At 38.5% G+C, this 14510-nt stretch overlaps 1 protein-coding gene across 15 annotated transcripts in view; it reads left to right on the top strand.

Annotated features, from left to right (window-relative positions):
* The window catches only part of POU2F1 (POU class 2 homeobox 1), a 116874-nt gene that overhangs the window by 88145 nt on the left and 14219 nt on the right, over positions 1-14510 (top strand). For 14 of the 15 annotated variants that reach the window (XM_015879208.2, XM_032448265.1, XM_032448263.1 and 11 more), the window contains 7 exons: positions 186-280; positions 2601-2774; positions 6730-6871; positions 8994-9139; positions 9899-10078; positions 12701-12806; positions 13621-13966. In XM_015879208.2, the coding sequence (XP_015734694.1) occupies positions 186-280; positions 2601-2774; positions 6730-6871; positions 8994-9139; positions 9899-10078; positions 12701-12806; positions 13621-13966 (1189 nt within the window). The remainder of the gene's footprint in view (positions 1-185; positions 281-2600; positions 2775-6729; positions 6872-8993; positions 9140-9898; positions 10079-12700; positions 12807-13620; positions 13967-14510) is intronic. The other variant, XM_032448262.1, reaches the window with a different exon arrangement.

The raw sequence follows: 14510 nt of genomic DNA, 5'->3' as shown, positions 1-14510 counted from the left end.
AAAATACAAGGAGATTTTAGCCTGTAAAGTCCAAAGTCTGGAAGTATCTCTGCAGGGATAAAATAATGGCTTGCATCTCAGATTTCTTGTAACTTCCATTATTTGGCAAGAGCCTTGTTTCACCTCATTCCATGTTGTAGTCATTGTTCTGCAGGTAAACCCAAACTACCCTTTTCTCTTTCCAGGTCTCCTGCAAGCGCAGAATCTCTTAACGCAACTACCTCAGCAAAGCCAAGCCAACCTCCTGCAGTCTCAGCCAAGCATCACCCTTGCCTCGCAGGTCAGCCTTATTTCTAGAGTATATGGGTTTCTGGGGGGATTTGAATTGTTGCAAGAGAGTAAACTGTATCTCAGTTACAGAAGCAAGTACAGCTCTACTACAGGTATAAATAGACTGATAGTATTGAATTTGTCTTTCTGGTTAAATTCAGTTTAGAACAGAACTACCCGTAACTTCAGTTTTTTAACTGTTCACTCGAATGTGCTGTGTATATTTTTTTTCCAAATGCTTAGTTTTTATTTTTTGCTGAAAGTTTTCATGTTTGGCATTCTGATTTAATGGGACTAGGTGAGCATTTGATTTCTTGTAGGGTTCTCTTGGAAAATCTATATGTTTGTGAAATTCAGAGGAGCAAGGTGTGGGCTGCTCAAAAAGAGGATTACAGACTGGTATCTCTTTTAGAGATTGCAGTAGTAATCTGCCTCTATTCTAGCTGAGTTGCTTCACTGTTATTGTCAAGTCACTGCCAGCCTTATTAGTTACCTTCTGTGAAAGCGTCAGAAATGCATTAAAATATTCTGTTAGATATATGTTAAAATATTAAAGCTCTATGATTAAGCTCTCAGACAGTAAGAAAACCAATTCTAAGATTGCACGTGCCTGCAAATTTAATTTTGCTTCTCTCTGTGTTTTTCTGTGCAGTTTAGTGACATGATTGCATGCTGTTTCTAAAATACTGTATAATATCATACAGTATCTTCTTGCCTTGGTTACACGTGAGAAATTTTTAGTCTGTAATAAGATGCCTGTTGTCTATCAGAGTCTTAGAGAACTACATTTTCTATTATACCACCTATAGTACTTCTCATGTGCCATGCAGAAAATGAAATTCGTCTCACCTCTATAGCTCATACTTCAGTTAGCAGCATGACTCCTCACTAAAGATTATACTTGGATTTTAAAAAGAAGTATCAAAGCCACTAAGAAAAAGTAAATTACACGAAGGAAATGAAGTCAGTAAAACCATTGAAGTAATTATTCACTATGTTTAGCATAAATTTAAAAATAATGGGGCACATACGTCTGCAATCCTAGAAAGATCATACATGATCATATTATTTTTCAAGTAATGGAATTATCGATGCTGACCTTCCTCTACCATCTGCTATGCATTGCACAATACTACTGCACTAAGCCAGGAGAAAAACAACAGCTATGTAAAGACTCAGCTATGTATGGAGCATTTATTTTAGAACAGCCATTTCTGGATGTTTGCAAGCTACTGTGGTGTTGCATAGACTTGAGAATGAATTGTGCTGAAGGAGCCTGTAGTTCCAGAGCTGGATGTAGGATATAAAAGTTAATCAGCTGAACTGAATATAATTTGAGTAAAAGATTGTCTCTGCATCTCAGGTTATCTATTGCATGTGAGAAGTCAGAGGTTTGTGCCCAAAATATGTTTACAGTGGTTTTGCTGCACCTAAAACCTAAACTGCAATACCACATTTTAATGTATTTTGTTCACATGTTGATATCATGCTTTTTTCTTTTCTTTTCTTTTTTTTTTTTTTTAAACATATTCTTACTGCTGTATCTAGTATGTTGATATTCAGGAGGAGTGAGCCTTGTGCTGACTTTCTGGAAGATTTGCCTTTTATGCAGAAGTAAAATAAGATCTAAAAGGAATTATATATATATGTATACATACATATATATATATATATATATATATATATATATTTGCAAGTTGCCTTTACTTAATTTCTTACGTTGTCAGTACTGTTACACTTACTGTTGAAAGTATGAACAGAAGGGTTAGAGAGCGATGTATTTTTTTCCTTACTCAGATTGTTGAGTCGCTCACAAGAGATGGCATTAGAGGAAACTTGCTTTGTATGCTGTCCTTTTAGGTGCTCACTGTTCCAGGATTATACAGGAGAGTTCAAGACTTTTGGGCTGATGACAGTCTGCCACTTCATACAAGTAGTAAACTCAGTTTTAAAATGATTAAAATTGAATGAATACCAAGCTGTCTATAGCCAATAGAACTGGAACAAGTAGGAGTGTTCAGCCCTTCTTTGAGTGGCTTCTGTAGCACATGAAAGTTGTTGGTTATCTGCTGCACTGAACATCTCGTAGGTTTCTTTAATGGGTTCTGTCAAAGCCTTTAAAAGACTGTCATATTAATACAGTTTTCTGAGTTGTGTTTGCTTGTTCTTGAGAAGAATGTAGATAAATGTAAAGAACTTTCAGATTGATGGAAATGTCAAATTCATTGATCTTTCTCACAGAAACCTCTCGTACTTTTTCTAATGTTATTTTTTGCTGGTTATTCTTTGAAGTCTGATTTTCATGTTTTCCTTGCCCTCTATCCTAATAGCCAGCAACCCCAACACGCACAATAGCAGCGACCCCCATTCAGCCACTTCCACAGAGCCAGTCAACACCAAAGCGAATAGACACTCCCAGCTTGGAGGAGCCCAGTGACCTTGAGGAGCTTGAGCAGTTTGCCAAGACTTTCAAACAAAGACGGATCAAACTTGGATTCACTCAGGTGAGACTGCGTACCTTAGTGCCTACCAGTGTGGAATCTGAGGTCTCATCTTTCAAGTCTGGAGGGAGACTGCAATTCCACCTTTTCCTAGGAGTACCTTCTTAAATAGGGTTATGCTCTGGCCTTTATGTAGGGGATTTCTAAGAAATAACAGAAAAAGCCATACATCCATCTTACATCCCTGTTGGTTTTAAAGCATAGCCATTTTCCCAGCAGGTACATGCATTTACCAGCTCCAGATGTCATTGCATGTGCACTATCCATTCTGTAGGATTTAAAATGAATGGGACAAAGCACTTTAAAGCTGCCTTCAGAAGTACAAAGTTCCAAAAAAAAAATCCTACAGCACAATTAACTGCTCTGTGTGTTTAAAAAAAAAAGTATGTCACTACTGTGGAGTTGCTTTGGTTGTCAAAGGGTTTTTATCTCTCAAGCGTATTTTGCTATTAAACATCAATGATTTCTGTATTTAATGCTTTTGCTGAGGTTCCTAAACAAAACCTGAAAGGACTGTCACCTTTGAAGTTCTCTCCTTGCAGAGATGAACTGGAATTGTGGTTTATTTTGTTTTGTTTAAAAGCTCAGGAATACCAATAGAGCTGAAGAAAAGTCATCTCAAATGTAGTGAAAATGGTTGAATGAGGAGTACAATTAGAAGTACAATACGTTTCTTTATTCTGTTGAAGGGAAATACCACTTGGGTGCAAGAGCCCTTTTGTATCAGTATAAAAATGAAATATTTTACTACGGAATTAAAATAATCTGTCCAGGTAAACAATTCATTTTGTCAGGAGCCCATGTTAAGCACAGACGTGTTTTGCCAGAAGAAATAGCAAACAAAAATCCAAGTAGGTATTTAAAAGTCTGAGCTCAGAGCAGTCAGTCCAGAATATGTGATTTGTCCACCCTTGGAATAAGTAAACCTACTCTAGCTGAAACTATGTGCTGAAGTCAGATTTATTTTTCTGGCAGAGCTTTAAATGTTTGAAAAATCAGGGTTCATAATGAAAGTTCCTGGCAGTGTCTTAATTATAACCGAAGAACAGAATGTTCCTAGTAAAATTAAGTGCATTTTGCTGGCATGTGTGCCTCCTTCTCTTCCTTCTTTCCACTAGAGGGAGGTACAGAAATGTAACAGTAGTAGACACACATAAAAACTGGAATAAAGCAGAACAGAATAGAGTAAAACACAATAGCTTCCCTACAGCCCGATTGAGGAGGTTTATGTAGATCTTTAGCTATTATGTTTAGTCTGTCCTACTGTCAAATGATTATAAAGGCTCAACTGAGACTTTTTAAGCTATGGATTAACCCTTATTATTTTGACTCTGTTACAAATTTTCTGTGGTCAGGAAAAACGATCACAGCTTGCATTTTAGTATTTGCTTTTTAGCTTAAAAATAGCAAACAGAACAAGCAATAAAATTGCATTTGATCATTCCTGTCCTGCATTAAGTGCGTATGTATATATTTATTATATTCTAAAAACGTCTACTTAATTGTGTAATTGGAGATCCCTGTTACTTCAGTTTCCTGTAGTTGGATAAGCAGACTGCCTTTTAAAGGATATAATAAATTTATTTCCAGTCACACTGAAAGTTTTTTAAAACCCAACCCACCTCTGTTTTTCAAAGATTGTTTGCGTAGCAAATGGATCACTTGCTATATTCTACTTTCTCAGTAATATAAAAGACACTGAATTTCAGCAGTGTCCTCCCCAAAAGAGTCCATAGTAGATGTGTTTATATACTGTTATCTAACTGTTTTTCTTAAAAGTGGCTCTGTCTCTGACATGCAGAGTTACAGTGAAAGTATTGCATCTTAGTCTTATTGCAGTTGTGGGGCTAATTGCTCAGGACAGATCAAAGCTATGTGAACAAACATTTTAGATTCTCTAGAGGATATTACCTCCTCTAGTCCATCTGAACTTCATAGAATCATAAAAGGGCTTGGGTTGGAAGGGACTTCAAGGGTTCCGCTGCCGCAGTCAGAGTTGCCAGCCCAGATCATATTGCCCAGGGCCCCATTCAGCCTGTCCTTACGAACACCTCTGGAGATGGGGCATTCCCAGCTTCTTTGGGTGACCTGTTCTAGCACCTCACTACTCTCTCAGTCCCCTGACATCTAATCTAAATTTCCCCTCCTGTAGTTTAAAACCATTCCCCATTGTCCTATCACTGTCTACAGACAAGCACACACAATAGTGAGGTACCTTATAATCAGTCTTATTTAATTACTGGAGTGTCATTCAGTCTACAACATAGATGAGACATGTCATTCATTCTCTGTTCCATCCAAACTTTCAGTAGCCCATCCCAGAATAAGAAATTCTTGCTCCTATTTGTAAATTCCTTTGCCTACATCTGCAGTGCTGCCCTGCCACCTTTTTGGTATTGAAAACTGCTGACAAAGAAATGGTTAACTATTCATTTTAATCATACAGTAAGTATCAGTAAGAACAACAGAGATATCAGAATTAAATTTGGTTGGGCACTGGAGCAGATTTCATAAATCTCTCTTCCAAGACATAGACCAGCTTATGGTTAAAATGGTTGACATAGCCAGGTTTTTTTCATGAACACACTAGAGCATCCAGGTTACTTCTCTTGGAATGATTTGTGAGTTTTGAAATGCACAGAATCCTGGGATATGAGTTGAGATTTCCTCAGTTTTCCTTTCCTGTTTGAAGGGCTTACAAACCAATTGTTCTGTTCCTCTTCAAAGGAGTTTGTTTTCTTCATGCAGCCTGCACAATTTACTTACCAAAGGCTTTCTACCTTGCTTGGATGTGACCACTCTGCATGCTGTTGGTTTATTTGTGTCAAGCTGTTGTTGTGGATCTGATGTAAAGGAAGGCAAGCAAGCTTTACGTGCCATCCAACTAACTCAGTCGCAATTAAACTCCACTAACTGTGCTCAAGCTCTTCAGTCTTTTCTTCCAGGCTTTTTATCTATCACCTTTTGTGTTAAATAAATAAATAAATAAAAAGATATCTAAATTAATCTAATTTTATAGCACATAGTAAGAAACAATTACATTTTCTGAAAAGACAAGGCCTTCATGCTGTGAAACAAAACTCCAAAGCATGCTGTTTATAATAACTGTGATCAAGAATGGGACTTTATCTTTTTTAAATGAGACTTTCAAAGCATGCAGTACGTGGTGGCTGCGTACGTATACTGGAGCAGAATGTCTGAAAGCTAGCTAAAACTGAGTTTTGAAAAGCAATAACGCTTAAAGAGGTGATCATCTGTCTGTTAATCTCATGGCTAGCTTTTGGCAGATGGGTATTGGTAGTGAAGACTACCGTTAATCATTATTTGAAATGATTGAGCTTCTTGCCTGCTTTGAAATGCCCATCTATGGGGAGAAGTTTGATTTGAACATCAGAAGATACTACAAGTTCAGCTATGAGTATTTCTCCATTTATTTAAATGTGACTTCAATTTGTAGACAAGCCACATTCGTCTCTTCAAGAGTGTTTTTCTGCTAATTTGAGGACATAAATTCACTGTATTTCTGCTAACTTGAAGTTTTTCTTCATTGATATGAAATATACATAGACTTAAATCTGCTCCCAGAGAGAGTTTGGCCTTTCCCTTTTTTTTTCTTTCTTTCTTTTTTATTATTATTTTTTTATTTTTTAAAGAACTATGAGAAAAATTGCAAGTTAATATGCAGTGGAATGTTCTGAGTATTGATAATGCTAAGAAGAAAAAGCATGAGGGATTTCCTGGAAAGACTTACACAGTTAAATTGACCAAGTGAAGTTTGAAAACATGACATTTCTTTGTCTTTATTCGCTTTAGTGTGAATCTTTAGTGCTGAGCAACTTTCTGTGAAACTGAATTCTGTGCAGTATAGGAGTCACTAAATACTCAAGGATGTCGACAGGATTCCTTGCTTTGGAAGTACCTATGTTAGTGAATCCCTTTTTTCTCTTTCTTTGTCCAGGGTGATGTTGGGCTCGCTATGGGCAAACTCTATGGAAATGACTTCAGCCAAACCACCATCTCTCGCTTTGAAGCCTTGAACCTCAGCTTTAAGAACATGTGCAAGTTAAAGCCGCTTCTGGAAAAGTGGCTCAATGATGCAGGTGAATGAGTCTGTGTATTTCTTCACCAGCCTACCAAAATCAGTAGGATTCTGAAAAACTTTGGAAAAAATGCTTCGTTGGTGCCCTTATGGTTTTATGAAGCCATCGATCTTGTGTTCATGGGACAAAAAAGGGTGTAGAAATAAGTGCCCCTTCTTCCCTGTTTGTGTGCCCACATATGTCTGAAATAGCTCCCCTTTGAACTTCTAGAATTTTGTTCTACAGTCAGCTGAATAATTGCATGGGGTGAGATGTAACGTGTGTCATGGTTTTCCTCCTTCATGTATGTTAATGCATATAACTTCTAATCCTCCTCTAGCTTTCTTTTTCAGATGTGTAATAAGAGAGAGTTGCATGCTTTGTTGTTTCAGTAAGCAGAGCTTATTGCATTCATCTCCTCCCACATCCCCTGTGTGCATTCTTTTCATCTCACTCCAAGAGTCCTTATGAGCACTCTCTTTCTCTCCATAGGAAGAGTTATTTGTTAGGGTTTTTGTTTTTTTTTTTTCTTTCCAGAATGATTTTTTTCCTAGGGAGAAAGTTACTCATGATGCCAGTGTTATAGCGAAAACAAAGAGAAAAAGAAAACAAAAAGCTCCAGAAAATGGAGTTTGGATGGTGGTGCTAGGTGTCAGGATAGATAATGTTAGTGCTGTCAGCTTTTTTTCTTTTGAATGTATGGTTGTACGTAGTGTAAAACTGATGGATCTGCTAAACCAATGGCACAGATGACTTGTGCCTTCCTATTGGTATCAAGATGAAGAGAGCTTTATGCTTTTACCTGCAGTATTCCCTGAAATTTTGTAATTAACTGGATTCAGTGTAGAATTTTTTTTTTTTCTTCATTGGAACAAGGAGATGTCATTCTGTTGTGCTTGCCAGGTGCAACCTTAGATAATCTGTATCTATGATAGAAAACATGAAGAACTTCACACTGACTGCTGTAGTTCTCAGGGCAGAAATCCCCTAAAAGCTGACATGAGGGAATGTCATACTTTGTTTTTCCTGCTAACCGGAAGAAATACTTGGATTTGTAAAATGAAGCTAAAGACTGTTAACGGTGCTGGGTTCCTATGCAGCCTGAAAGCTTGGAACCATAGTCTTTGGCTCTCATTCAATTTCTTGAAAATCTTTGAAAGAAAGATTCGGGTGACTATAAAGGTCATTCAGCTATTTTTGGGTAAAAGCAGGCAGCAGAAGCATATCAATGATCTATTACATTATGTTACATTGGAGTGCTAGAATTCACTGTTACAGAATTTGCTTTGTTCTGTGGGATTTTCAGGATGGTGAAGGGATCCAGCAGATTTTTGGGTAGTTACTGAAAAAAATAATAATATAATCTAGAAAATATTGTAGTGAATGTGCTTGCCCATTTGAGCCTATGAGAGTGGTGTTAAGCATTATGAACTATGCCATCTACTTATCAGGCATAAACCCCAGTGCAGAAAAGGGTCTTCAGAGTTACTCAACCATAATTGGTCATTTTGCTTGAGCTTAGTTCTGGAACCTGTTGGTTGGTTTGCACTTCCTTGTGCAGAGTGGGTTAAAAGTGCATCTTCTCTTCGCTATTCTGTGGGGCCAGAAAGGATAGGATTGGCAGTTGACAACTGGAGACCTTCTAAAGCTAAGGAGAGGGAAACTCTCCTTATGTAAAGCCTAGATGTGTAGGCTTTCTAGCAGAGCTGCATAGCACAGACTATCTGCTAGGATCTCCAAAGAGGCTTAATGCTGTGAAGGCTGGGAACTTCTTCTTCCTGTACTGTGCTGCAGAATAGGTAAAAGAAATTTCAGATCGCTCAGATTTTTTCATAGTTTGTGGCTTATTGCTGTGGGGTGTGTATATCAACTGCTGCGTTTTTTCCTTAAACTGTAGTTGTAGTCTGATAGTGTGGTTTGGAATGAGATATGGGAGAAAGAAACTTTGTATGGGTAAAATAAAAGGGGTACTCTGGTAGAATACAGGAGCAAAGACAGCACCCTCCTGGGCTTAACTCGTAGATTTTAAGTGGATTTTAGCATGCCTTGCACAGGGGAAGAGCACTTACATTATAAGTTGCACTGCATTCAGATAAAATCTCTTTATTTGTGTTAATTAATCTTTTTTTTTTTTTTTTTACAGAAAACCTCTCATCTGATTCAACTCTCTCCAGCCCAAGTGCCCTGAATTCTCCAGGGCAAGGAATCGAAGGCGTGAACCGTAGGAGGAAGAAACGCACCAGCATAGAGACCAACATACGTGTGGCCTTAGAGAAGAGTTTCCTGGAGGTCAGTGATACTGTTGTTCAGGTCAATCTATAAAGAAACGAAGAAACTTTAGTTTAATGATGCACCTGCTAGAATGAAACCATTACCGTACTATTTAGGAAGTTGCTTGTACTAATGGAGGTAAATTCAAGGACTGTTCCAAGGAGCACATGATCAGTGTCTATTTTAATTAAAAAAAAAAAAACAGCAAAAAAACCCATGCATACAACCACCCCACCAAAATCTCATTGGTTCTTACAGTTCCTTGACTCAGTGATTTTTGCAATCCAAGGTGCTGAACAGTAGCTCAAAGCTTGATGTTGTGCACACCAAAAAAAATTAAAACAGAATTACCTTTTCTGAGTATGGGTAAACGGGTAACAGTCTCAACATACATAACATTCAGTTCTTAACTACCTTTATGCAGCTGTTCTGTTCATTAACTGGAGATGTTAAAAGAAAGCTTTCCAATCAATAGCCAGAGTTCTTAGAAGGATAAACTTATACAAGTCAGATCCTTTCTCTCATAAAGACTCATGTGGGCTTTGTCTTCATCACCCATCTTTAAGGAATGTAGCTTGCCATTGGTAGAAATTCTCCTGTCACTTGGAAAATGTAGGGCAAAAGTATCTATTATGATCTGTCTCTAGAGAAAGTGCCACTGAGCAGATTCTGTGTATAAATAGCCTATCCAGATTTCTGCCTAGTGAAGGAGAGTCTATAATGTAAAGCGTATGAAGGTAGTTTCTCACTTTTCAAGTACTTGTTTCCTTTTCTCAGAACCAAAAGCCTACCTCGGAGGAGATCACCATGATAGCTGACCAGCTAAACATGGAGAAGGAGGTGATCCGCGTTTGGTTCTGTAACCGGCGCCAGAAGGAGAAAAGGATCAACCCACCCAGCAGTGGTGGAACCAGCAGCTCGCCCATCAAAGCAATTTTCCCTTGCCCAACCTCACTGGTAAGAATCAAGAATCTGTGTTGAAAAAGACCACTGGAAAAGAAAGTTCTGCTCTGCGCTCTGTGGCAATTGCACGTGCTACACCTTCTTTGTACAGCAGATTCATTCTCACAAGTGTGTCTTTTACTGGCATTTTAAATATACTTCTTGCATACTACAAAAGAGAGAGAATGCTTAAGTATCAGGCACTAATCAGGTCTTCAGGTATTTTATTTAGCCAACTCATGACTAAGTATTCTGGCTAGGGAATTTGCATTTAGGTTGTTGCTTTGGAAATATTCCAGATAGTAGCCCATGCTTGTATCTGGGTTTTCTCTTGACAAAACTGTTTTTATAATATAACAGCAATAAAAAATGCTTAGCAGTTCTACCCCTCCTGCCTTATTTGGGCTGCAGTGTTAAGTAGGTGAGCAGCAGTAAATGGTGTCATTTGGAGACTTAAGTCATGAAAGTCCGGTGTTACTGTTGTTGTCACTTTTATTCAGGAATTATTATATCAAGAAGGCATGGAACAAAGGAGGAAAATAGCTAATACTCATGTAATTAATTTCCCAAACTTGTATTTACCTCAGGTAAACACAAACTTCATGAAAATATGAGTAACAAAACACTTGCATCAAGGTTCCTTCAGCTCCTTTGCTACCAATGTCCATGGAGGTCTGTTTTCATAAATAGAAACAGTAGCTATTAGATTTCATAGTAGCTATGCTAATAGGACTGTGGTGGAATTTATGTAGCCTGTAGTTGTCTTTTTGTAGTATTTATTCCACCTCCATCATTGTAGTAGCTAATATCTTCCAGTACTTCATTAAATCATTAATTTTGGTGATGTGTCATTCTTTACCTTCATCCTTGTCTCAGGATGTGTGCATGCAACTTCTCGTTTCAGGGGAAGGGATATGTTAACTGTGCTTAGAACTTTTTTTTTTTCCCCTCTTTTTTTTCCAGTTGGAAAGCAAGGCTACATGCCTTGCTGCCAAAGCAGAACATAGTGAGGTTGGTCAAAGTGTGCAAGCGTTGTTGGACTGCAACTTAAGAATAATTTTTCTACATACGTTTCTTCTTAATTACCAATGGCCATTGTATATAAGAATTTGAAATGTTAACAACAGTATCCATTTTATCAGTGGTATTTCATTAAGTGTTTCCACTCATTGTAATCTTCTCTTAAGACTGTATTACCACTCAGATGGACGTTCCTCCCCTGCCACTGTCTGCTATCTGCTCTGTTGATTCCTTTTGTCAGCTCTGGAGGCTGTGTCCGTAGGGTGATTGGACTCAGTTTCCTAATCTGGCTACAAATTAACCACATGAAGAGTAGCAATTAAATTTTAGTAGCACATCTGGATAACCAATCTAACCTCCACCCTGACTGTGTTAGTGCTGGAACTCTGTGGCAGGATTGGAGGGGAATGCTCTTTTTGATCGTAAACTCCTTTTGCATTGGCTTAAGTCAGTCACTGTAACCACAAGGGTTAGCTGTATTAATTTTAGGTCAATCACTGCCCTGAAATATTGATTATGACTTTGGCCTTAACTGTTCAGTGGACAGTTGACAGATGTGATGTGTAGGCTGCGTTAGTGGGAAGTGTACTGTATGTCTAGTTCTTCTTTATTTCATAGACTATTTGAGATGGATGGAAAGCTCTTAGACCTGTCTCAGTTGCCCCAGCCTTGTTTAAAATGCATAAAAAGCATTTTACTTCCTATAATAGGATGTGCAGCATGAGGGAGATTTCTCTGATAATGGACTTAGGTAAGAGATGGGAAAGGAGGAAGGTTTTAGCCTGTATTCTTAGCTGTGTTCTCTTGGGCAATTTTGAAGTATTAATTTCTCTCATTGGTGTAAAGCAGCCTTCAAATATTACTGTTAGACACTATTTCTTGTCCACCAAAAGTCTTTCTTTTTAATGTATTTTATATTTGTTCATAAGCCTACTTCTACAGCCTTAGTTCTTACGGTGTTTTTTCTCTGCAGTACTTGCAGTTGTAGCTTAATTGTACTAAGCTGCCCATATGTTGAATAAGCTAATGTCTATTGGATGTTTTAAAATTTAGAGAACTTACCTCTGACACAAGGAAACCTAGCAAAATTGAGCTCACGGGTTGCTTGAGTAAATGTGAAACATTAGGCTGTTTATCTGTGTAAACACATTTCCCTAAATACCTTTGTTAATGCTGTGGCCTCTCAATCATTTTATCAGAGAATGAGATTTTCAGCTGAAAAGATGTATTTAAACAAAGGAAACACCATATATTAATCATATATTTTGTAACTCTTTCTGTAAGAGTTGCTCTATTAAACAAGGTTCTGTCTTTGGCGGGGAGGGATAAGTGGAGGGCCAACTTGCAGTCCTGAGACAGTATGGATATGATATACCTTCCTTCAAATGCTGAATAATTAAGAGTAAAGATATTACTGGTAATAAGAGTAGGTAGTGTGGCTAGCCCACTGAATGCTGAAGTAATGGATGTAGAAGCTCCCTTTCTAGTTAGCTTATGTGCGGTATTTTCCCTGGTAATTTCCTCAGCCGAGGATGAGAAGAAAGAAATGCAATTCTAGTAGCTAACTGCTTTTGTCTTTTTAACAGTTGAGCAGTTGTATTCTTTTTTGACCTCCAGGTGGCAACCACGCCAAGCCTTGTGACTAGCAGTGCAGCTACTACCCTGACTGTCAATCCTGTGCTCCCTCTGACCAGTCCTGCTGTAACTAGTTTGTCAGTCACAGGTAAGGGGTGCATGCCCTGACAGTTTCTTCACAGTTCATTTATTTTTAGTTGTCAGGTAAATTATGATGTCAAACAAGTAATTGAGGTTCTATAGAGGTAAAGATATTGTTGGATTTCTAATGCCCTTTGTTGTAGTTATTTGGGAGAAATTTAGAACTCTCTGGGATCTACTGCCAAAGATTTTGTATAAAGTAGGTATTGCGTGTTGATGTGTGCATTGCGAAGATGTTTCAGACAGATATCCTCAATCTGCTTGGCTAGAACTGGAAAACAGGAAAGAGAAATGCCTTTATGATAGATAAAGAATCTTTGGGATATTGTGAACTCATCTTTTGTGTGTTGGTTCCAAGTATTCCTCTTCTCTCAACTTTAAACAGAGCTCCTGGGCAGGTTTGCCTTGTGCCCATGTTAACTTCTACTGTTTTCCCCTTTCAAATTATTCAGAAGGTCTTTCTTTATCTCAGTAGCAGTCACACAAGTATCTCAGGGCATCCTTGTCATTGTTCCACATTATTCTGCTCTGAAACTTCACTCTTTGTGACCGTTTGGTTAACTTTCCTTAGGAAACAAGTACAGGTGATAGTGAAGTGCAAGGTGCTGCCTCCTATTGCTAGCTTCTAGTGCTCCTCAGCCTCCTCTTGAAGTGTCATTCCATTGTAGACTGACACCCAAACTCAAAGTCAGACATCTCAGTTCTAGAAGAATGTGTTTATCTCCCTTTCGGTTGGATGTGCAGTTCAGTTCAAGTGGTTAGTGGTTTCTGCTCAGTTATATCTGGCTTTTGTACTGATATAACCAGACTCAATCTTTTAGGCACAACAGAAACCACCTCCAACAACACAGCAACAGTGATTTCAACGGCACCTCCAGCTTCTTCAGCAGTGACATCACCCTCCCTGAGTCCTTCCCCTTCTGCCTCAGCCTCCATTTCAGAGGCATCCAGTGCCAGCGAGACCAGCACAACACAGACAACCTCCACTCCCTTGTCCTCCCCTCTTGGGACCAGCCAGGTGATGGTAACAGCATCAGGGTTGCAAACAGCAGCAGCAGCTGCATTACAAGGAGCTGCACAGTTGCCTGCAAATGCAAGTCTCGCTGCCATGGCTGCTGCAGCAGGACTAAACCCAGGCTTGATGGCATCCTCACAGTTTGCAGCTGGGTAAGGATGAATTTTTCACACCCTTAAAGGTTAAGCAGCAGGAAAGGGAAGGAGAATTCTTGGAATGATTTGTGTGGTCTTTTATGTATTGCAGTTTTCTGGTAGCTCATTTGGCACTTTTAGTGTCTTTTACCTGAAATTCTGAAGGTTTGCTTATAGATGGTAAGCATTCCCATCAGGGTACACAAACATGGTTTTCATTTTACAAATGGAAAAGCTGTGTTGCAGTGTTGTTGTTTGCAGTCATCTATCCCACTGCTGAGTTTGACTTAAGAGCTGCAACTTACCAGAAACCATTGAATCATCTCAAATGGAGAGTTGGCCTAGGCCCACTTGTCACCTCTGTTTTCATTTCTCCCTCACGATCAAGAAGTGTAAAAATACATAATATGTGTTGTTGAAGATTTTGCTTTAAAAAACATTGCTCTGAGAGATGGCTCTTTGTTTCTTCAGTTCCTCTTGATTGACATCTGTCTTATCTGAATCTAGGAGTTTATGGTAGCTATCTAACAAGTTACAGTTTCTCAAAAATACATTACAGGAA

This window comes from Coturnix japonica, chromosome 1, assembly GCF_001577835.2.
Source record: "Coturnix japonica isolate 7356 chromosome 1, Coturnix japonica 2.1, whole genome shotgun sequence".
Lineage (NCBI taxonomy): Eukaryota > Metazoa > Chordata > Aves > Galliformes > Phasianidae > Coturnix > Coturnix japonica.
This window is presented reverse-complemented; position numbering and strand designations above follow the sequence as displayed.